The sequence below is a fragment of the Vicugna pacos genome, chromosome 14, assembly GCF_048564905.1.
Source record: "Vicugna pacos chromosome 14, VicPac4, whole genome shotgun sequence".
Lineage (NCBI taxonomy): Eukaryota > Metazoa > Chordata > Mammalia > Artiodactyla > Camelidae > Vicugna > Vicugna pacos.
In genome coordinates this window covers 45,136,985-45,159,931 of record NC_133000.1, presented here as the reverse complement: position 1 = coordinate 45,159,931, position 22,947 = coordinate 45,136,985, and the positions used below count along the sequence as shown (strand labels likewise).

General features: G+C 34.5%; 1 protein-coding gene across 6 annotated transcripts in view; it reads right to left on the bottom strand.

Moving 5' to 3' along the window:
- The window catches only part of PIBF1 (progesterone immunomodulatory binding factor 1), a 171,558-nt gene that overhangs the window by 24,000 nt on the left and 124,611 nt on the right, over positions 1–22,947 (bottom strand). For 4 of the 6 annotated variants that reach the window (XM_006210284.4, XM_072976344.1, XM_072976345.1 and 1 more), the window contains 2 exons: positions 13,273–13,403; positions 7,084–7,168 (listed from right to left, as the gene is read on the bottom strand). In XM_006210284.4, the coding sequence (XP_006210346.1) occupies positions 7,084–7,168; positions 13,273–13,403 (216 nt within the window). Of the gene's footprint in view, positions 1–5,732; positions 6,289–7,083; positions 7,169–8,370; positions 8,541–13,272; positions 13,404–22,947 lie in introns of those variants that run through there. The other 2 variants (XR_012080055.1, XM_031684473.2) reach the window with 2 other exon arrangements.

Here is a 22,947-nt window from a genome sequence, read left to right as displayed (position 1 = left end):
GGTATTACTGGCAGAAGCACTGAGTGAAAGGCTAGGAGAATTGCAGGTCTTAGAAACAGAGAGCTTATATTCCACAAATAAGTATCATTCCTTAGAGGCCTGATACCCATGGAGGTTGCTGTGACTACCATCACCATGTCCTAAAACAGAGAAGCTCTAATCTAGATGAACTTTTCAGAGATAACTTCCCACTGGCTACTTTCAGATAGTTCTCCGAAACCTAAACTGTCCTTGGGTGTAGAAGAACCTCGGTACTAATACAACATCGTAAATCAACTGTACTTCAATTAAAAAAAAATGACATTGGTTAGAGTGTATCTGAGGGGAGAGAATGTGGATGTATTAAAGGCTAGTTTCTAAAGCGTTTTGTTTGACTTTTCGATTTGACAGTTTCTAATGCAATTATTATTGAAGGCTGGAAAAGATCGCCATTCATTTAAGAGACATTCAACTGAGTACTTACTATGTGTTAAATACTGTGCTAAAGGCTAACAAGCAAAGAAAAACCAGGAACTCTATTGGCAAGACATTATTCATAATTATGATACATAATCATAGGAATATTAATACAAATATTTTTAAAGTTATGGGAAAGAAGTAGAAAAAAAAGGTTAAGTTTTTCTTTATCGAGTTATGGAAGGCTTCAAAGAATAGATAATATTTTAACTGACTCTTGAACCGGAAGGAAGAGAGGGAAGGGACCTCCATTCACTGAGTTACTGTCACATGCCAAGAATGTACTACGTTGTTTAATACTCAAACAACTGGGCAGAGTAGATATCATATTTATTTTATTTACATACAAGAAAATGGAGTTTAAAGGGGTTAAATTACTGTGTCAAGCATCCATAGCTGTCAAGTAGCAGAGCCATCTTGTCTGTCTGACTGCTGGCTTTTTCCACAGTATTTCAAAATACAGATGTCATAAGGACTATAAAGGTAATTCCGGCTTTACAACTTATAAGAGAGCTTAACAGGTACATATGTATCTACAGGAGAAGGCAGAAGGCAATTCCGGACCAATTCAGCTGCCTATCTTCTCCAAGTTCCCACCCAGCATGCTGAGTGTAAGCTGATGGGGAAGAATGACGCAGAATGGTACTTGGCGTTTCTTTTTTGTTTCTGTGATGTCCATCACTCATTTGATACACAGCTATTTCAAAATTCTATTTTCCTCAAAACTCTGATCCTATCATGTCTCTTGGCATTTGAGAACAGTCATGAAGGGGGAGGGTACAGCTCAGTGGTAGAGTAAGTGCTTAGCATGCATGAGGTCCTGGGTTCAATGCTCAGTACCTCCCTTAAGAAATAAAATTAATAAGTAAGTAAGTAAATAAACAAACAAACAAACCTAATTACCTCCTTCTACCTAAAAAAAAAAGTGACCAAAAAAAAAATAGAATCTAAAGAAAAAAAAAAGATTGAAAACAGTCATTAGATGGGAACTCCCTAAATTCTTACCACCAAACCTAGAAACTTACTTTGCACGTAATTTTGATTTCTCCTCTTCAGAATGGAAAAGGCACCACCTTCTGTCTCAAGTGAAATCTCGTTACTTTACTCTGGGTCTCTTCCTTTCCCAACATTTTTGCTCAGTCGATTATCCTCTCTCTTTTGTACTTTCAGTGTCTCTCTCTGTTTGGCACCTTCCTATCACCATTTAAGCTGGAAACTCTCCAGCTCTGACAGGTAAAAGCCCTTGATCTCATGCTCCCTCCCTGATCACCTTATATTCTCTGATTTGAAGCCTTGTCTATTTTTCCTATTACTATTTTTCAACTTCTGCCCATTCATCAGTTCACTGCAATATGGCTTTTCGTTCCACTGAAGCTGCCTTAGCATCTTTTTGAATCTCAATGACACTTTCTTTTCCGTCTTTGACCTAGCCCCTTGAAAGCCTCCGCCACTGCTGACAACTTCCACCCTTCTGAATGGTCTGGCTTCCCTGATGGACTCTTTTCCTGAGGCACCTGCCATCTCTCTGGTCACTCCTTACTCTTCTTTGTGTAAGTACTTTTTCCCTTGCCCATCCCTTAAATATTAGGGATTCTGTCCTCTGTCTTCTTCTGTTCTCACTCTGTATACCCTTACTAGTTCATTTAGTCTACTTCCATGTAAAGCACCATCTTTATGCTGTGACTCTCAAATCTCTATCTCCAGATAAGTTCTCTTTCTTGGGTTCCAGAACCTACATGTTCAACTCTCTACTGAATATATCCATTTAGATACTGAGCTTTTCTTTCTCCCATCTGTTCCTCCAATGTTCTTGGTAGCATCACCACAAGCCCAAGATACAAGCCAAAATCCTGGGCATCAATTCTCATTCTCCCTGTCTTCATCATTCCGTAAATCCAGTCAATCACCAAGCCCCATGATTTTGCTTTCAAAATAGTTTTCAAATTGGTCCGTTTTTGTTAGACACCATTATCACTGGTTTGGTTCAAGACACTACCTATTGCTCAATGAAATACTGAAATAACTTCCTAAGTAGGGCTCTTACCAGTGCCCTTAATACAGCTGCAAAAGAAACCAGAAATGGGCTTTTATATCAGCTTCCTAAAATTATGCTCAGTTTTCTATTAGATATTTGGCTGATTAAAGATACTTTTCCTACTCCTGAAAGCTTATATTCTAGGCACACATGATGAAATATATACAAAGAAAAACAATTAGAATGTCCAAAAGTGATTACATATCATTTCATTAATGCAAATATGAGTGGATAAAAATGAATGAAAAACGATGACCATTAAAGAAGCCTCCAAATGTACGCTCAACAAGAAGCCATTCAGAGAATCACATTTCTTATATTCAAAACCAAATGTTTAACTTGAAGCCCTGATACTGTTAACTAAGAGTGAGATTCTATCAGTTGATCTTTTCCTTAACCTTTTGAAAAACCTAATTATTTAAGATTGCTATTTTTCATATTTTTACACCTAAAAGGCCTTAGTATAAGTGAAGACAAATTTAAGGTAAAAAACATTACAGCCCACTTGAAAGACAAAGAAAAAGTTATTCTGAGGTATTAAAAGTGAAAGAGAGAGAGAGAGAGGAAAAATAGGTTACAACACCTGGATAAGATGTTCAGCTCTGAGTTTTCTGGCAACTAAGGCAAAAAGGAAACACATTAAATTACATAGCTTTCACTTTCTGAAAAAAAGAAAGAAGGATATAACTTCAGCTACAGAAGCAGAAATTTTCCTGGGACTAGTGCAAGCAATAATTCATCATGAGACTTTTGTCTAAATAGGACTAAGGAGAAATATCATAAGCTTTTGTTTCAGGGAAAAAAAAAAGTCTTGACAGGAAGTATGCAATCCTGGTTGAGTTACTTAACTCTTATCAATATCAGCTTCATCTGTACAAGTAGGGACCATGATATTTATCTCAGTGGACAGCAGACTAAATTATGTAATATAAATGGAAATACTCAGTAGACTGCCTTAAACAATTTCTTGTAACAAAGAGAAATGACACCAGATTTTGTTCTGATCTAGAAGGGCAGAAGTCACGACAGGAAGTTGTGCCTTCACGGAAGGAATTTTGTGAGGAGGGGTATTTTGCTTCCTCCTCCACATTCTACTTTATGAAGGTTTCACTAAATTCAGGGACAGAACTTGGAGAATTTAGACTGGAGAAGTGTAGACAGGTATGCGATCTCCATTCAATTTATGATCACATCTTCAGATAGTAATTGTGGTGCAGACCCTTTAACCTACTATATTCACCCATCCCAACGGAGCTATGTTGTTTGAAACAGCAACCTAAAAAATGCTATTTTTCTCCGTACTTACTATCTCCTCACATTTTTTAAATTATTAGATTAATACATCTTCTCTAAAGAAAGTTGAGAATAAAAACCATCTAACACACATTCCAAATACACACAACCATTTGAATGTATAAATGCTAAAAATTTACAGCCTAAGAGGCCAATATTGATCTTATCATTTCTAGAAATCCTTCAGGCCACAGCTGAACTCCTAACATGAGAGGTGTTTTAAGCTAACAATTTTGAGCTAACACCAATATGGAAAATAAGAACCTTCTGTGGCCACACCTCAAATATCTTAGGATTGTCAACCTAGAATTATCCCATCCATTTCTTTTTTCATTTAACTCATATTGATAACTATGTGAAGGAGGTGGGGATCACATTTCATATGATATGTCCATACAGAGTCTTATCAGAACTGACATCGCTTAAACAGTTCAAGCTAGAGTTGTCCAGTGCAAAAAACAAAATGAGATTTTCATTTTCATTTAAATGTGCATTTGGTCTGCTTACACATCACTGTTTCTTTTTTTGTTCATTTGGTTTCTTTATGAATCACTAATTGTTTTTCTTTAAGATAAGAGTTGAAATTTTATTGATGAATCACTAATTTATACTGAGAACACTGGGCTGATTAAAACAATGAGTCAGTCATCCGAGATGATTTTCACAGGGTCCTGACCAGGGAGAGGAAAGCTCTCAGGGGCCACTGAGATGGGAAACCTCCTAGACTTTGTGCCTTTGGTGCCTTGCTGCCCTCACCTTAGTCTCAGCCTTGATTTGCACTTCAAAAAATTTTTATTTATCAGAGTTATTCTTATTCAATTGTTATCTATTGGCTCTTCTGGGCACTTCACCCTCAGAGCCATAAAATGAATATATCAATCTTGCAGACTGCTTCACCAGGTCAATGTTCCAGTGAAAGGTCAAGGATCTTGCTGGGTCACTGGATGTCATCTTTCCTTTTCCATAGAAGCAGTCTGTACTTGCTTCTGCGTCTGCGCATATCACGCAAGTTGGTACTGAAATGTTTCCTAGAAAAGCTTAAAGACTAGTATTAGATTTGGGTCACTGAACTTTAATTTTTACTTTGAAAATTTAATTTTCTTGCAGCTTTTTAGAAAAAAAAAAGAAGTAATTGGTATGACTGAATGGACACCTGTCATTAGATCTCTTACATATTCAATTTTAAAAACATTTGTGAAGATCCACACCATGAATGAACCAGGCTTCCACAGAGAAGAAATGATTACTCGAAGGCAGAATCCTAGGACACAGGTGTTAGTAGATAAGGCCTGGAATGTTGAAAGTCAGAAAAAAGAACAAATATCTTCAGAGATCTACTTATCTATCTCATCTCTAAAATCTAGCTCAGGGCATCTTATCCCTTTCAATCATCAGATAAAACACACCTTTAAGAGAACTCACTCCAACAGCCATTTCTAAGATAGAGACACTCCCCAATTCCCCTGACACCATTTTTAGGATATGCACCTTTGAAATGCTTCCAGTAACATTCCCTAATTCATCTCTTTCAATAACATCCTTCCAATAATTTCTTACCAAATACTAGGTATGTATCTTTCCCAGACTAGGAAACAGTGTCTTCAGGATACTCGTAAACCAGTGATCTGTTTTGAGCATTTCTTTCTTCCATTAGGACAGCAAAAATGTTAAAAACAAAACTAAGACAAGGCAGTGACTGTACAGTGGAAAAAATTCGTTGGATTAAAAAAATGAGGCTTCACGACACCAACCAACTGCTGGCGAGGACGTGGAGCACTCTCATTTACTGCTAATGGGGACGCAAAAGGTACAGTCACTTTGGCAGTTTCTTATAAAGTTAAACATATACTTTCCATACGACCCAGCAGTCCTGCTCTGAAGTATTTACCAAGAGAAATGGAAACTTACACTTACACAAAAACAGATACACAATTGTTTACAGCAGCTTTATTTATAGGTGCTCCCAACTGGAAACAACTCAAATGTCCATCAACTGGTGAATGGATTAACAAATGCTGGTACACCCATACAATGGAAAGTTACTCAGCAACAAAAGGAACAAATTATTATTTGCAACAACATGGATGAATTTTTTTAATGATAAGTATAAAAACCAAGGCTGAAAAGACTGATAATTTTATGTATATGATATTCTGTGAAAGGCTAATTCCTTTTGTTGGAAAAGGCACAACTGTAGGGAGACAAGACAGATTAGTGGTTGCTCAGACTGGAGTCGGGGAAAAAGGTCACTACAAAGAGGTCAAGAGGGAATTTTCTGGGGTGATGGAACTATTTTGTATACTGATTGTGGTGATGGTTACACAACTGTGTGCATTAGTCAAAAATCATAGACATGTATTCTAGGAAGGGTGAATTTTACTGTATGTGTATTATATCTCAATAAGTCTGACTGAAGAAAATGAGAAAAAAAGGAGTGGGTATAGTTCCATGGTAGAGGATATGTTTAGCACGCATGAGGTCCTGGGTTCAATCCTGGGTTCAACCTCCATTAGAAAAAAAAAAATCACACACAAAAAAAGAAAGAAAATGAGAAAAAGCAAACCTGGGGTTGTCTCTTAGTTATGACTGTCTCTGGGCAAGCCACTTAAAATTCATTTCTCCTTTTATAAAACAGGGATTATATTAACTCTAAAAGAGTTTTGGTGAGAAACAAACAAACAAAAAACTTTGATGAACTTTAAAGTTCAAAATAAATATTTACACTAGGCACTGGCCATACACGTGATGAATAAGACAGAGGCACACTAAAGAAATTTACTGTCCAGTGGGAAAAAGAGATAAAACAGGTAATTATTAAATTAGGTGGAAATTCAATGACAGGATATGAATAAGGTAATAAGGGGCCAATACAAAGGGGCATGCCAGGAATAAGAATTAACTCATAAAGGGGGGAGCGTATAGCTCAGTGGTGGAGTGAGCTGCTTGGCATGCATGAGGTCCTGGGTTCAATCCTCAGTACCTCCATTAAATAAATAAATAAACCTAATTACCTTCCCCCTAAAAGTAAAACAGAAAAAGAAAAAACAAACAAACAAAAAATACCTAAGGGAAAAATTAAAGAGCTAAAAAGTGTCTGTACCATCATAAAGAATAAAGTATAAATTAATTCACAAAGAATAAAGTGTACCATAAGTTGACTATAAAGGACCCAATTACAGTGAGAAGCAAACAAGAGAAGTCATGAATGAACATGGATAATTTGGATCCAATAATCTTAACCCAACATGATTTTGAAGAAGCCTAAAGTGGTAAAAATTATGACAAAAAGGAAAAAGTACCTCACGATGATTTAGAAGTTGTTCCAAATCTAATGCCATTTGATTCTTCATCTGCTGTAAAGCTGACTTTTCTTTATTTAAATTGCTGGGGGAAAAAAACACACCAAGTTTTAAAGAGCTGTCGTATTAGAGTAAATTTAATTAACAAGTAATAAACAGCGAAAGACTAAAGACAAATCTGATGGTTTGAATTACAGAGAAATTAAATTTACAGTTCATAAAGATATCCGATCAGTGACTGCAACGTTTGATTTAACCAATGGCCTAGCTATTTTATAAGACTATTTTTTTTTAAAATAACCATTTAACAATGCAACTGAGATGCTTTCTAAGAATATTTTTCTGCCTACTAGGGGCATAAAATTAGTGTTTTAAAGATGACTGGTTACTCCTGAAACGTAAAAAGAGGAAACAGGACTTATATAAAAGGTAAAAAAAAAGTATGTATCAGCACAATATTAAAATTTGAGACACTGAAAGTCAAATTAAAACATTTATCCTTAAACTGAAAGTCTGGAGAGGAGGGTACAGCTCAGTGTTAGAGTGCGTGCTTAGCATACATGGAGTCCTGGGTTCAATCTCCAGTGACTCTGCTGAAAAAATAATAATAAAATAAATTTAAAAAAACCCAATTACCCCCTTCAAAAATAAACAAAAATAAAAAAAAAAAAGAATATTAACAAAACCTGAAGGTAGTATTTCATGATTTACCATATACTAAATTACCAGGTATATAGCTGAGTTAGATAAATGAATTGGATATTTAATCTATGGTAAACTTGGGAAAACAATTTTTGTCCTTAAATTCTTAGGTCAATCTTCGATTTCTAAGTCTACACTGTGAATTTCTCTTTGATAGGATCTATTTCCTGATAGGAAAGGGTGTAAGGGTGTATTAATATTTTAAAAGATAAACATTTGAGGCCTGCCTTATACTGCCTGGAGTTTTATTATTCAACATATAAAAACTAATTAAAACCATTAAATGAAATATTCTCTGAAAGCCAACGGAATGAGTCTACTCAGCCAGCACTACAGTAAGGATTAAGAAAAGCAGCAATGAATTGAAGCAACATAATTCCTTAAATGTCAAAATAAAATCTGTGAAGGTAAAATTAATGAGAATTGTTTTGCCAAATAGGCAACACATTTTAAGTTATGCTTTAAGAAAATGGAACACCACCAGTTTTTAAAATATTAGGGAGAAGATTTTTTTTAAACTCAAGGAATAGCAGTAGAAGTCCTGGAAGACCTGGGAATTCCAAGGACTTAAGCAGAAAAACTCACATTCTCCTCCTTCCTAGTAACTGAGAATTTCCCCAAGGAAGTACCATAGTTTGTCCACTGAGAAGAAAGACTAGATGCAATTCTGATGTCTGATTCCAACTGGGCCACTGACTCAACTGTGTGGTATAAAGCACAACACACACCACCCTACTGAACCTCAGTTTTCACATCTGTAAAAGTGGAAAATAATACTCATAAATGTCAAAGGGGTATGTGAATTATCTAATGAATGACTCTATAAAGCACTGAACACATAAAACCCTACATAAAGGCTGTATAGTGTTACTAATTTAGATGAAAAACACTCATCAGAGGAAAACAGTAATTACATGTCAATAAAGGTAAGCTGCTCAGCAGAAAAACAAATTGACTTTTGGAGTTAGGCGTCAGAGATCCTACTGAGCTGAGGAGTTGAAAAGAACTAGATAATACAAAGGAAGCTGAGTGCCACGTCCTGCTTTAGTCCCCCAGAGCATGTAGAGATCAGGTTTTTCTGTAACTTTAAAAGTCTATCTTTAGCGAGAATCACACTGAAGACAAAATATTTCTCCAAATGAAAACAGATGTCCAGTAAATAGGAATAGGACTTTTTCAAGGAACAGGTGGGTGTTAATGTTCATATACATGTACAGACATACACACAGAATGTAAACATGCACTCACACGCAGTACACGAGTGAGTGAGCACACGCACATGCACACACACACAAACACACACACACACACAGAGGCTCTCAAATATCAGCAGGCACATTAAGTAAAGTGTAGAGTAACAGGAATGGAATGCTGATGTAATTAAAGGATTTTGACTGAATAATTCATTAGAAATGCTTTATATGTAATGTTTAATTTTTTTCAGAATAAACATTCCATATTTAAATAACAAAAATAACTGTATAACATGGAATAAAAGGTGGCCAGATGAACCCGGTTTACAAAGCACTCTATTCTATTTGCAAGACGTAGGCTCCACAGACAATACCTGGTATATATTTTTAAAGTCTCAGCCTTCCCTATGATAGATTCTTAAATCACAAAGGAAACCGCCTTCAACAAGTGGTCTCTAAAACTGAGTATGATTATTATTTTACGCTGTATTCTTCCAGTATGTATGAGATTACTCAATAGAAGTTTAGTCTCTCTAAGACATTTCATAACAGTGGAAATTTACCTTTAAAATACAAAGCTTCTATGCGTGACTCATAAAGCAACTACAAAACAAATCTCCTTATAAGCACATCCATCGTGAATGGTATATTACACCCATAATTGTTCAATTCAATGTTAATTATTACTCAGAAATTCATGTTTATGGCTCTGTTTCACCTGCTATATGAAAACATATTCCTGATATATTGTTCCTTAACTTCCTGGGTCAATATACTTTAGCTTAAGCCTTACAAGCCTAAGTAGTCTTTTTTTCCTAAACTACGAGTTAACAATAAACGGAGAACTGACAAAGGAGAAAGAAAATTTATGCTAATTATTCTCTTTCCATGCTTCCTTTAGTTCTGAATTATAGACCAAACTATATAACCCAGACCGCCTCTTGTGGATTGGTGCAGGAGAGTTAAAAGAACTATTTTTAGAACAGAGTATTACTTTAATGATATGGGAATTTAAATTGTTAATAGTGATATCTCAAATGTTAGCTTTTTACATGTTCGTAACGATTTCATTTTAGTGCATATTTCCTCTAACCTTTCTAGGCGTTGAATATGCTATATAAATAGCTAAACTGGCAAGTTGTGGGTGTGATACAGTGCTATTGTTTTATTTTGTAAGAAAATGATAAAATTATTCATTTCTTTAAGGAGCTTTCATTGTATAAGCTAGAGAAACATTTACAAATTAATCAGTTAATGTAAATATTCTTTACTATAAAAATCAATACCCAGCAAAAAGAAATAGGAATTTTCAAGGAACATAATCACTTAGTAATCTTTTTGGATGAGTCATCCAATGTTTAAATTTCAAATTAATGAAGGAAAGAGGAAGGGAGGTAACATTTACTGAGTTTCTCCCGTGTGCCAGAAGCTTTTTATTATAGATGTTACATCATTTAATTTTCACAACTCTCCCTTGATGTTCACATTAATATCTATATTTTACAGACACATTTAGCTTGAGAAAAGAAACCAGGCTGATGTGTATTCAAAGCTCAGGATAATTCCACTCTATTTGAAATGCCATTGGCTCAGAGTCAGCGTAATGGCAGAAAGAAATGTGATCCCTCCTGCTGTATCTGATTTGTTGATTGGACTGTTTTTTATGGCATCACATCCTTTCATTCACGTCATCAGGGACATCTACAGCATCTCAAAAGCCATAATTAAAATACTGAAAGCATCTTAACTTTTTACTTTGGAAGGCAGTTGCTTCAATTAAGAGTAAGACTTCATATCCCACGAAATCTTGGTTCAAATCTACTACAGCTTTAAAGGTCTCAGATGTTTAGCACAAAATGCATATATATATATACATATATTTGCAGTTAATTCCATAATTGGCATAGTTCTTGTCATTACTGTCGCTGTTAAGGGAGTCTCAATTTTTGTCAAAATTCAGCATATTTTGAGAAATGTTGTTTCTCATTTTAAAGATAATTTTCAATATAAGGGTGTTAAATGTAAGACAAATACTAAAATAGCATACATATGTAGAGTATTTATAATGTATAGGAATAGTGCTATATATATTATAAACATTGTATCATTTAATCCTCAGAATGACCATATGAATTAAGCACTGTTGATGCCACTCCCATTTCACAGATGAGAAAACAGGCTGTAGAGTCCAACATCATAGCCATTGGCTAGCCACAAGCAATTAAAATTAAAATTAACTTAAATAAAATAAAAATTTTGGTTTGGTTTCTCAGTAACACTAACTGCATTTCAAATGCTCAACAGCCACATGTAGCTAGTGGCTACCATATTGGACAATGCAGTATGGAATATTTCTATCATTACAGAAAGTTGTATTGGACAATGAAAGTTTGGAGAGTTTAACTGACTTGCTCCAATTCAAAACTAAGGACTAAGCTGGATTTGAACCCATGCAGCCAATCTATGGAGCCTGCATTCCCCTTTAAAATTTGTTTTTTTGAAAGTGACTTTATTATGAAATATTTCAAGAGAGAAAATATATCAAGCCCCTATGTATCTGTCACCCAGCATCAAAAACTATCAGCTCCTTAAAGCCCCACTTTTAACCCACCATTCTACACTATTTTTTTTGCCTCTCTTCTTTAATTATATTAGCTAATGAAAAATTATCTCTTACTCAGATTAGAACATAGGGAGGCAGTATAACATAATGGTTAAGAGTATAGAATTAGAAAGCAGACAGATCTGGATTCAAATTTTGGCCCTATCACAAAACTGGATGCTCTGAGATTACAAGTTGCTTAATTTCTCTAGGGCTGTATTTGTCATTCATCATTACAACTTTCTCCTATAGCTGGTTATTATTTTTTTTATATTAAACATTTTCAGCTATCCTAATTCTTAGTAAAATAAAACTTCAAATAAATCTAATTGAAGCTAACTGTATAAGAGGTCATTTTTTTCTACAGCCCTTTTATGTATCCCCATTCCAAGATTACAAAGGTAAAACATGACTTTATATAAAATTTCAAATATGACAAATATATAATACAGAAAAAATTCTTTTGAAGAAAAATTTAGGGTTCTTTCTTCAATTTCCCTAAGATAACCAAGTGTCCAGTGAATGATATTACATGATTTCTATTGCTCACAACAGCTATTTATAGAACAACTGTTTAATTAATTCATTGAATTTATTAATGCTTGTTATGAATATTCTAAACATAATTTTAACTTTAAAAATCTAGAAATAAACTGTTATACATGTTGACATTTAAAGCATAGATGTTATTTCAAATTATCTTATCACATCAGAAAATGATGATCAGGAATATAGTTTTGGAGTAATTATTTTGGTGGGGTAGAAATGAAAGAGGATTATTATTCTCATTCATCAAAAAGAACACTCACACTTTGAAGTTAATTACCAGTAGTTTTGTATTTTTGGTTATGTATCTTAGGAAATCTGAATTTAATAGCTATCTTCTTCAATTGTATTTTCCAATAAACTACCTTTTCCAATTCCTTAATTTAACAATTTTCATTCCCATCTAATTCACTGCTTCTGCATTTATGAATCAGTTAATGATTTATCTAATAATTTATTCTAAATAATCTTAAAAACTAATAACAACTAAACCAACTACTCAAGCAACCATGAGTTAAAATCTCTTTCATTATGCAGCATCATTCTTTTACTGTAATTTAAAAAGACTAAAACGATTGTATAGATGAACAGATAAGGAATTTGAATGATTATTAAGTGGAGCAAGTGTTCTGGATAAAGCGTCATGAAAAAAACAATTTCAACGTAAGAAAGTGAAAGGAATTTCTTTACATTTAGGTAATTCATGGTTTACTTCATGTAAAGGGTCAGGCGAAGAAAAGCCTAAAAAATTCCTTGGCGAAGTCAACATGCATCTAAGTCAATGTGTACATTTTATCTGTTTAAAAAGCCATTCTGACTCCACAAGCGGCCCATCCCACCAAAGAATTCTAGGGGAACAAGGCCAGGTTAGGAGAGCTGTTGTGTGCCCTGGGGTGGGTGGAGTGCTTTGTCAATCAGTGTAGCGTTGCTATTTCCAGGCTAAGACTTCTGATTTATCAGGTGGGATGTGAACATCTTAATCTGATGTGACTTTGTTTTTCTAAGAGAAATAAAATACTCATTACATTTAAGACCACCTTTGTTATTTCAGTTTTTTCTTCACAATTTACAGGCTGATTTCATCTACAGCAGTATTATGCTCACAATGCCTTTATTACTCAAATAAAAGATCTGTAGATGGTTTACCTGACATCCTTCTCAAGTTGTGTAATACACTCCTTCAGTGAATCAATCTTAGAATCTCTCTGACGCACAGATTCAATGAGATACCTGTAAGGTTGCTGAGTCTGGTTTAACAGAGAATTGGCCCTGTCAAGCTAAAGAAAAACAGATTTCATTAAAATCTGGACAATTTTACCAGGAACTAAAATTGTTCAAAATGCTCTAGCACAGATACAGTACATCAACTATCCCTTACATGAATTACTCTGAAAAGCTCCTCCTGCATAAATTTGAAGGTTTCAAAAATTATTAATCAATGTATTCTTTAAATAATGATAATAATAATAAAGAATATGTAATCAGAAAAGAAAAAAATAAATAAAATATTAATTGTTACTAATTTTGATGGTGGGTCATATACCCCCATTTATTGGTTTGTGACATAAAATTTATCTTCTTTTAATGAATACACATTAGCTAAACATGAAAATCCTTATTTGAGCTTTATTTCTACTCAAAATACTATAATCGCATTACAATTAAGTAATTTTCATGTTTTCATATTCACGCCCATCTTTATGTACCTCAATCACTATGTATAATTTAGGTACCTCAATAACTCTGAATAATTTATTTTAAAAACTTATGTTTAAAACATAAATAACATACAACTTACCATTTTAACCCCATTTTACAGTGTACAATTCAGTAGCACTAAGTATATTCATGATGTGTAATCATCATTAGTATCTATTTCCAGAACATTTCATCAACCCAAACAGAAACATATTAACTAAAAAAATACCCCATACTGCCCAGTTCCCAGAAACCTCTATTCTATCTGTCTCTATGAATTTACCTAGTCTAGATACCTTATGTAAGAGGAATCATAATGTATTTATCATTGTGTGTCTGCTTAATTCACTTAATATAAAGTTTTCAAGGTTCATCCATGTGGTACCATGTATCAGAAGTTCATTCTTTTTTCTGGCTAAATAATATTCCATTGTATGTTTATAGCATATTTTGTTTATTCATTCATCTGTTCTATAGATGGATAGTTGGGTTGTTTCTACTTTTTGGCTATTGTGACTAATGCTGTGGTGTATAAATATCTGTTTGACTCCCTGTTTTCAATTTCTTTGGGTATTTGCCTAGGAGTGGAGTGGAATTGCTGGGTCATATGGTAATTCTATATTTAACTTTTTGAAGGGCTGCCAACTGTTTTTCACAGTGGCTGTATCATTTTACATTCCTACCAGCAATGCACTTGGTTCCAATTTCTCCACATTCTTGCCAACACAGTTATTCCATGTGCCTTTCGGCCATTTGTATATCCTCTTCGGAGAAATGTCTACTCAGGTCTTTTGCCCATATTTTAGTTAGGTTGTCCATTTTTTTTTTTTTTGCTGTTGAATTGTAAGAGTTCTCTCTATATTCTGGCTATTAAAACCTTATTAGATATATGATTTGCAAATCTTTTCTCCCATTCTGTAGTTTGTCTTTTCACTCTCTTGATACTGCCCTTTGATCACAAAAGTGTTTTATTTTGATGAAATCCAACTTACCTATTTTTCTTTTGTTGCCCATACTTTCGGTGTCATTTTTAAGAAACTACTGCCAAATCCAAGGCCATAAAGATTTTGTCCTATGTTTTCTTCTATGAATTTTATATCTTTATTTCTGAAATTTACATCATTGATCCCTTCTGAGTTAATTTTTGTTTTCAGTATAAGATATGGACCCAATTTCAATCTTTTACACATAGATATCCAGTTTTACCACCACCATTTGTTGATAAGACTGTCTTTTCTACACTGAATGGTCTTGGCAAGCTTGTTGAAAAACCATTAACTATATATATGAGATTTATTTCCGGGCTGTCTATTCTATTCCATCAGTCTGACACGTCTATCCTTATGCCAATACAACACTGTTTTGATTACTGTAACTTTTAAAATAATTAAGTTTTAAAATCTAAAGTACAAGTCTTCCAACTTTTATTTTTCCTTTTCAAGATTCTTTTTGGCCATTCAGACTCCCTTAAAATTCTGGATGAATTTTAGGATGGGTTTTTCTATCTCTGCAAAAAAATGTCTTTGGGATTTTGATAGGGACTGCACTGAATCTGCAAATTGTTTTGGGTAGTACTGTCATCTTAACAATATTAAGTCTTCTACATACAGATGGCCAACAGGCACATGAAAAGATGCTCAACATCAGAGAAATGCAAATCAAAACCACAATAAGATACCACCTTACACCTGTCAGAATGGCTATCATCAAAAAGACCACAAATAACAAATGTTGGCAAGGATGTGGAGAAAAGGGAACTCTTGTACACTGTTGGTGGGAATGTAAATTGGTGCAGCTACTATGGAAAACAGTATGGCAGTTCCTTAAAAAACTAAAAATAGAACTACCATATGATCCAACAATTCTACTCCTGGGTATATATCTAATATAAAAAACACTAATTTGAAAGGATACATGCACAGCAACGGTCATAGCAGCATTATTTACAATAGCCAAGATATGGAAGCAGCCTAAATGTCCATCAACAGATAAATGGATAAAGAAGATGTAGTATATATATATATATATACACACACACACATACACAATGGATTTACTATTCAGCCATAAAAAGCAATGAAACATTGCCATTTGCAACAACATGAATGGACTTGGAATGTATTCTGTTTGGTGAAATAAGTCAGACAGAGAAAGACAAATTCCATATGTTAACACTTATCTGTGGAATCTAAAAAATAAAACAAACTAGTGAATATAACAAGAAAGAAACAGACTCACAGACATAGAAAACAAACCAGTGGTTACCAGTAGGGAGAGGGAAGGGTGAGAGGGGCAGGATAGGGGTAGGGGATTATAAGAGGTACAAACTATTATGTATAAAATAAATAAGCTACAAGGATATATGTACAGTATAGGGAATATAGTCAATATTTTATAATAACTATAAATGGAGTATAATCTTTAAAAGTTGTGAATCACTATGGTGTACACCTGAAACTTATATAATGTTGGTAAATAAACTTTACCTCAACTTAAAAAATTAAAAAAAAAAACCCCAAACAACAAAAAGAAACAATATTAAATCTTCTAATCCATGAACATGGGACATCTTTCCATTTTTAGGTCTTCCTTAATTTCTTTCAGGAATGTTTTATAGTTTCCAGTGTATAAGTCTTTCTCTTCTTTCATAAAATTTATTCCTAAGTATTTTATAAATGAAATGGTTTTCTTAATTTCTTTTTGGATTGCTCAATGCTAGTATACTATGTACAATTTTATATTATTCTTTTTCACTTTACCTTACATCATAGTCATTCTTCCTGGTTGTTGAAGTACCTTGATTTACATTTTAATATTTTTAATGGTTACAAAACTGTCTAGTAAGCCAATGTACCACAATGTAATTACATTGTTTATAGTAATAAACATTTAAGATGCTATAAAATTTTGACTAGTATAAATAATGCTATATTGTTTATAGTAGTAAACATTTAGGATGTTATCAATTTTTGACTATTACAAATGATGTTAAAATGAACTTTTGTTGTATTGTAGTTTTTTTCTTAAATTAATATTTTGTTTGTTAAATTTTTTGAGAACAGAAGATGAACTAAGGATAAAGGGGTGTAACTATGTAATTCTCTTGACACATAAGACCAAGGTTCTTTCTAAAGGATTTCATCAATTTATATACCCAATTAACCTTAGGTTTTTTTTTTATTTTTTTAAATTTGTATTTACTCTTTTTTCCTAACAATAAAATGTAGGCTAGAACAGGATGAAATACAGCACTGTCTATATCAGCAGGTCCCTACTTTGGTACTTAATAAGTTCTCAGAAAAGTTTCTCTAAATTGGATATGCAAAAACTGAACAATCACAACAAAAGTGGTGGATATCTACTAGGAGAGGTGGTGGGGGAGTATTTTATTATGCAGAACAAAAAAATTACAAAATTCCTACTTTATGACCTTAAACTGTTCTTTGATAATAAAAATTCTAGCTTTCTAAAAAATTTATTTTTTTATTGAAGTGTAGTTGATTTACAACATTAGTTTCAGGTGTACAGCAAAGCAATTCAGTTATACATATACATACATATATATTTTCTTTTCAGAAAATTCTAGTTTTTTATATGAAAAATTTTTTCCTCTTTCCTTCATAATCCCTAACAAGTTTAATGGAGGGTAAAGATTTGCTGTTTTTTTAAAACAAGAAATGACTTACATTTCTTTCTTAAATAAACTACTATACTTTTTTTTTCAAATTAAGATCCAAATATAGCATTTATTTTAGCACTGCAGTTTTTTGGTTTTCTTCCATTGAAAAAAAAATGAGTGACTAGCAGCCTCGAAGCTGCAGGTGTGGAGAACAGCAGGATGGGTATAGTGGAAGATGGACAGGAAGGTAGAAAGAGTCAAGGGCAGAAACACTTATTGTAAAAATGGTTGACCATGAGGTCAAGGTGGTTGAGGAGGAAAATGAAGCCAAGAGGTGGCTGACCAACTGTTGGAGGATACCCGTTTACAGTTTGAGGACTACTTTATAAAAGTTATTGAAACTATTCATCTAAATTATATAAGAAAACTTCCTTATGGTTATAGTAAGTATAGCCCAGGAAAAAAAAAATTCCTCAACAAAAGGAAAAGAATAGTGAAAGAAAAGATTTCTTTTTTTTTTTTGGACACAAGTTATTACAGTGAAAGCAGAACCATAAAGAAAAAAAAATACCATGAATATTTTCTATAGTTTGGGTTTTAGTGTCCTTTTTCTTTGCTTTGGTAATCATTCTTTAAAATCTATTCCAATGTCACTGGAATCTTATTACTCTACCAAGTTACTTTATGAACATTCAAATATGCAGCTGGACAAAAATAAAACTGAGTCCTGCTTACCTGTATAACCAGTTTCACTAGTCAATTAAATCAAACAATTGCCTTGACTTTGTTTTCACAGAACTGACCCTAACTGAATAAACTGAACTGACAAGTTGTTTTGTGTTTCGAACTGCAGAATAGTCCGGGGGTGGGGGTGGGGCAGGGTGGGGAAGAACTAAGGGCATTTACAAATTGTAGTCAGCTGCAGTCTCGAATGAGCCAAGTTTAAAATGTATCAAATCTAACTTCAGTTGCATAAAAAACATAACAGTAGTCATCAGTCTTAACTGCTTTAGTTTGTTTTTTCCTCATTACTGCAATTGCATATATTAGGTTTCAGTATTAAAAACAAAATTAAGGGTCAAAAGCCTTACTTTTAAAATGTGTCTCTAATATACAACCTACAAACTTCTTCCTCTCTGAATAATAAAACTACTATAATGCTGTCAACTTTAAGAATATACTTCTTTATAAACTTATGAGCTGCTAAATCCTCCAAATTTAATTTAATTCTTCAGGGGAAAGAATGTGTTTTTCAATGAAAAGTGATGCTAGTATCTATTTCTGAAATCAATGTAATTTAGCAGAATTTATTTCCTCCAATATGGTTTTAAAAAGTCTTTTCTAGAACTATAATCATTAGTATTCAAAAAGTTTCACAATCACTCACTTTGCCTATTGTTGTTAGTAATCTTTTCCTAATAGGAAAGCCTTAGTAATTAGTGACTCAGGGATCATATACGTAATGAATGACTCAAGACTAAACTCATGATACAATGTTTTATAGAATGGCTATTTCGCTTTTGTTTCAATAAACTGTGTATATGATTCAGAGAAAAGCAACAGCCGATTGAAACATAAATGTATAGTTGCTCTTAAAATTTAAAAAACAGATGAGGGGGACTACAGTTTGTTATGTTTCTCTTAAATGTGGGATTTTTTTCTCGTGGAGTTTATTTTCAAAGTTCCATTTCCTAGAAATGGAACTCTTTCTTACCAGGGAGAAAATGCATTCTACTAAATAGAATTTAACATAGAGTTGCTTTCTGTGTGTAAAATATATACAAGTGATAACTTTCTAGTCGTGCTAATTAGTTTGCTCTGAAAAATCCACATATCCTGTTCCCTGATCTTTCTGATTGCGCCATGGAATGTAAAATGCCTATTTGAGGTCTAATACAGAGCAATACTTCGGTACTACTTCTCTGTGTTCTCAATCTAAACCAGTAGTTCTCAAATCTAGCTAAATCATCAGCATTACTGGGGGAAATTAAAAAACTGGTTTCTGGGCCCTGCCCCAGCCCTAATGAATCAAAATTTCTCAGAGTTGGGTCAGTCAAATTTGGAAAGCACAGCCCTCATGATCTTAGACTTGCTATAGGCCACTCCATCCAACTATTTTAGTAGGTTTAACGGTACTGCACATAAACCATCTTATATACTGAATTTACCACCCCCTGCTTTAACACTGACTTCTCCTGTGTCCCCATATGGCTAATGACCTCACCATCTTCGACAGGGGCAATAATTAATGGAGACCATGTAACCAATGAGGATGCCAGCCTTTATACTGGGACAGGATCCTGGGGAAACTCTGTGGTTCCAGGTGTTAATTTTTTGTCGCTGGAGGGTGGGGAGACCTAGATCTCAGGATGACAGGATTGTGGTGGTGGAGTGACACTTGTGGGCTTAGGGTAATAGCTGTTGACAAGTGTGTCTGCAAATATTTCATTACTTTAATAACCAAAAGCAAGTGCCTTCCTGTTGATTTTCAGCCCTGCTCTGGTCCTGAGGTTCTCAAAGTATAGTCCAGATACTACGGGGAAATTCATGAAAGTAGGATGTTAAAATATTTGAAAGTAATCAGCATGGAAGTGACGGCTGAGGTCGCCGGAGTAGACAGGACTGTAGAGCACTCTTTTTTCAAGGTGTGGCTCTGCATCACTTTTACGACAGTCACAAGGAGAGTCTGTTAAAAATGTAGATTCCTGGGCATCATTCTAGACCTACTTAATCACAGTCTCTGAGGACAGGATCTAGAAATCAACGTTTTAAACGAACATCTTAGATGGCTCTTATACTAACATCTGAGAGTCACTACTGAGGTGTAAGAATAGAGCAAAGGGCAGACACATGGGGGGCACGTACGCTTCAGGGCTCAAAGAAGATGATGACATCAGCTAAGAAGACTACAGAGCCACATAAGGGGGGAAAGCATCCCAAAGCAAAGATCGACTTTCTAGAATATCTAGAATATCTATAGTGTCATGCCACAGATAAAGCAGGGGACTGAGATGTGAATACTGACAATTAGGAAGTCACTGGTACTCACTGAAGATGGACAAAGGTGAAGGAAGGGGGAAGAGAACAGAAGGAATTAAGAACAGAGGGTTTGGGGGAGGGTACAGCTCAGTGGTAGAGTGCATGCCTAGCATGCACAAAGGCATGGGTTTGAACTCCAGTATGCCAGTTAAATAAAACATGACAATAATAAATAAATAAACCTAATTACCTCTCCTCCCCAAAACAAAACAAAACAAAAGAATAGAGGGGTTAAGTTTTACAAGTATGTGGGTCAGCATACACACAGACACACAAATCGTGCACACATGCTCATTTTTTTTGAAGCAGGATCAAAAGGGGAAAAAAATCTAAGTGAAGATACTAGAAAATCCTTGAATGAAAAAGACTCAAGATTAATACATTTAGATGATCTAATTGTAATAAGGAAAGTACACAGATGATGGAACTGATAGTTTGAGGGAGCGAGTGACCAGCAATAAAGATAATGGGAAACTGGATAGATACAGAAAAATGAAAACACTGGGCAACAGGAATGAGGGCCTTAGTGATGTTCAACAACATGAATCTGTAATAATCCCAAGCAGCCAAAGTAACAGATTTCCACAAGAAATTTTCAGCACGTTAACACAAAATCAAAGAATCTTCTCCCCTTGTCTCCTCTCTTTCACTAATGTTGATAGTTACTATCCAAGTGTAAGCCACTAGCCTAAAGCTGGGCAATGTCAGGAGAAGCCTGATGGATGAATCTGGCGACAGAGCGCTTGAGAGAGCGGCTAGTGCTCAGTCGGTTGACACGGTCCAAGGCTGGGTTCGGAGGCAGAGTGGAGCCAGGAGGGGCTTGACAATTGGAAATACGAAGAGTTTATGAGTCTGAGACTCATAAGAAGTCCAAATAAAGCACAGATTTAGTGGGAATGAAACGACTGGGAGAGCTGGAAGGACCGGAGATTAGTGTCAGAGAATGGAATTTTAGAGTTCAAGTGTTTTAAATTTCTTTCCCTCTCAAAGCTACCCCTGAGAAAGTCACTTTAATGTGGTTCACTTGTACAACAACGTGCTGGGGGAGGCGGTACTTACAGTGGGATTTATTTGTAATAGCTCTTAAAAGAAAACAAAAACTATAGTCATTTATGAATTATCAAGGCACAGCAGTAAGGGAAAACGCTGAAACAGTTACTTTATTTGTTTGATATGTAAACAGGATGATAATTTACAAGCAAGTCATTGTTTCCTTACTGCAGTGGTGGCTGGCATTTGGTGTGCACACACTTACACACACATACACACACATTCATATGACCTGGTGTGTGAACTTTTAAAAAGATGGCTTAAAGAATTAATTCTAGAATATTGTCCTGGATCCATGTAATTGAATTTTTCCCAGAATAAACAATAACAAAGACTTCTTGGTTTAAGCATTTCGCAAAGTTAAGACACAAAGCTGTTGCTATGATTAAGGTTAATGTTTTGTTTATGTAACGAGTCAGCCATTCATAAAGTAGAAAAATATATGTTCAACATTATTAAAATAAATATGTTAATTTTTATATAATTCTACATAAGAACTTCAAAACATAAGGGACAGACTGACAATACTTAAGAATAATTTATACACATTAAAGGCAATTTCTGGCATCATGTTTTGATCAGGTCACATATTACCTATGAATACTGTGTTCCAACAGCCTCTTCACTTTAAGTATTAATGAAATTTTATCACGTACCAACAATTTAATTATTCCTCACGTCCAGTTATATTTTGTGCAGCCACAAAATAGATCACACTACCTTTACAAGGGGTGAAGCATCACATTAAATACACACAGACAAAAGAGAAAACAAAATCTCTCCCCAATTCTTTAGCATCACAAAAAAGTAAATTCTGTTACTTAAGTCAATAAGTTAATTCGGGGGGGGGAGGGGATAGCTCAGTGGTAGAGTGCATGCTTAGCATGCACTATTCGATCCCCAGCACCTCTGTTAAAATAAAAAGAAAAATAAATAAATCAACCTAATTATTTACCTCCTCCCCCCTCAAAAGAGGTTACTTTTTCTTTAGACAAAGTTACTTTCCAGGGGGTACTTTCCTGCTACCAACAAAAACAGCTTCAAGGACTGCCAGATCTCACAAGTGACAAAAGGTGTCCACAGAAAGGGAGCCACTGACATCTTCCCAACTCTTTCCTTTTCTTCTATCTTTTCTCTGTGGTTCTCAGATTTCATTCTTTTCACTTTTTTTTTTTTTTTTTTAAGATTTTGCTAGAGGAGTTTTAGGTTCACAGCAAAACTGGGCAAAAGCAGAGTCCCATATATTCCCTGCCTCCCCGCACCCCTACAATCTTCCCCACCATCACTATTTGTTATGAGCCTACATTGATACACATTATCACTCCAAGTCCATAGTTTACATTACGGTTCACTTTTGGTGTTGTATATTCTATGAGTTTTGGCAAATGTACACTTGTCCCTCAGTATCCACAGGA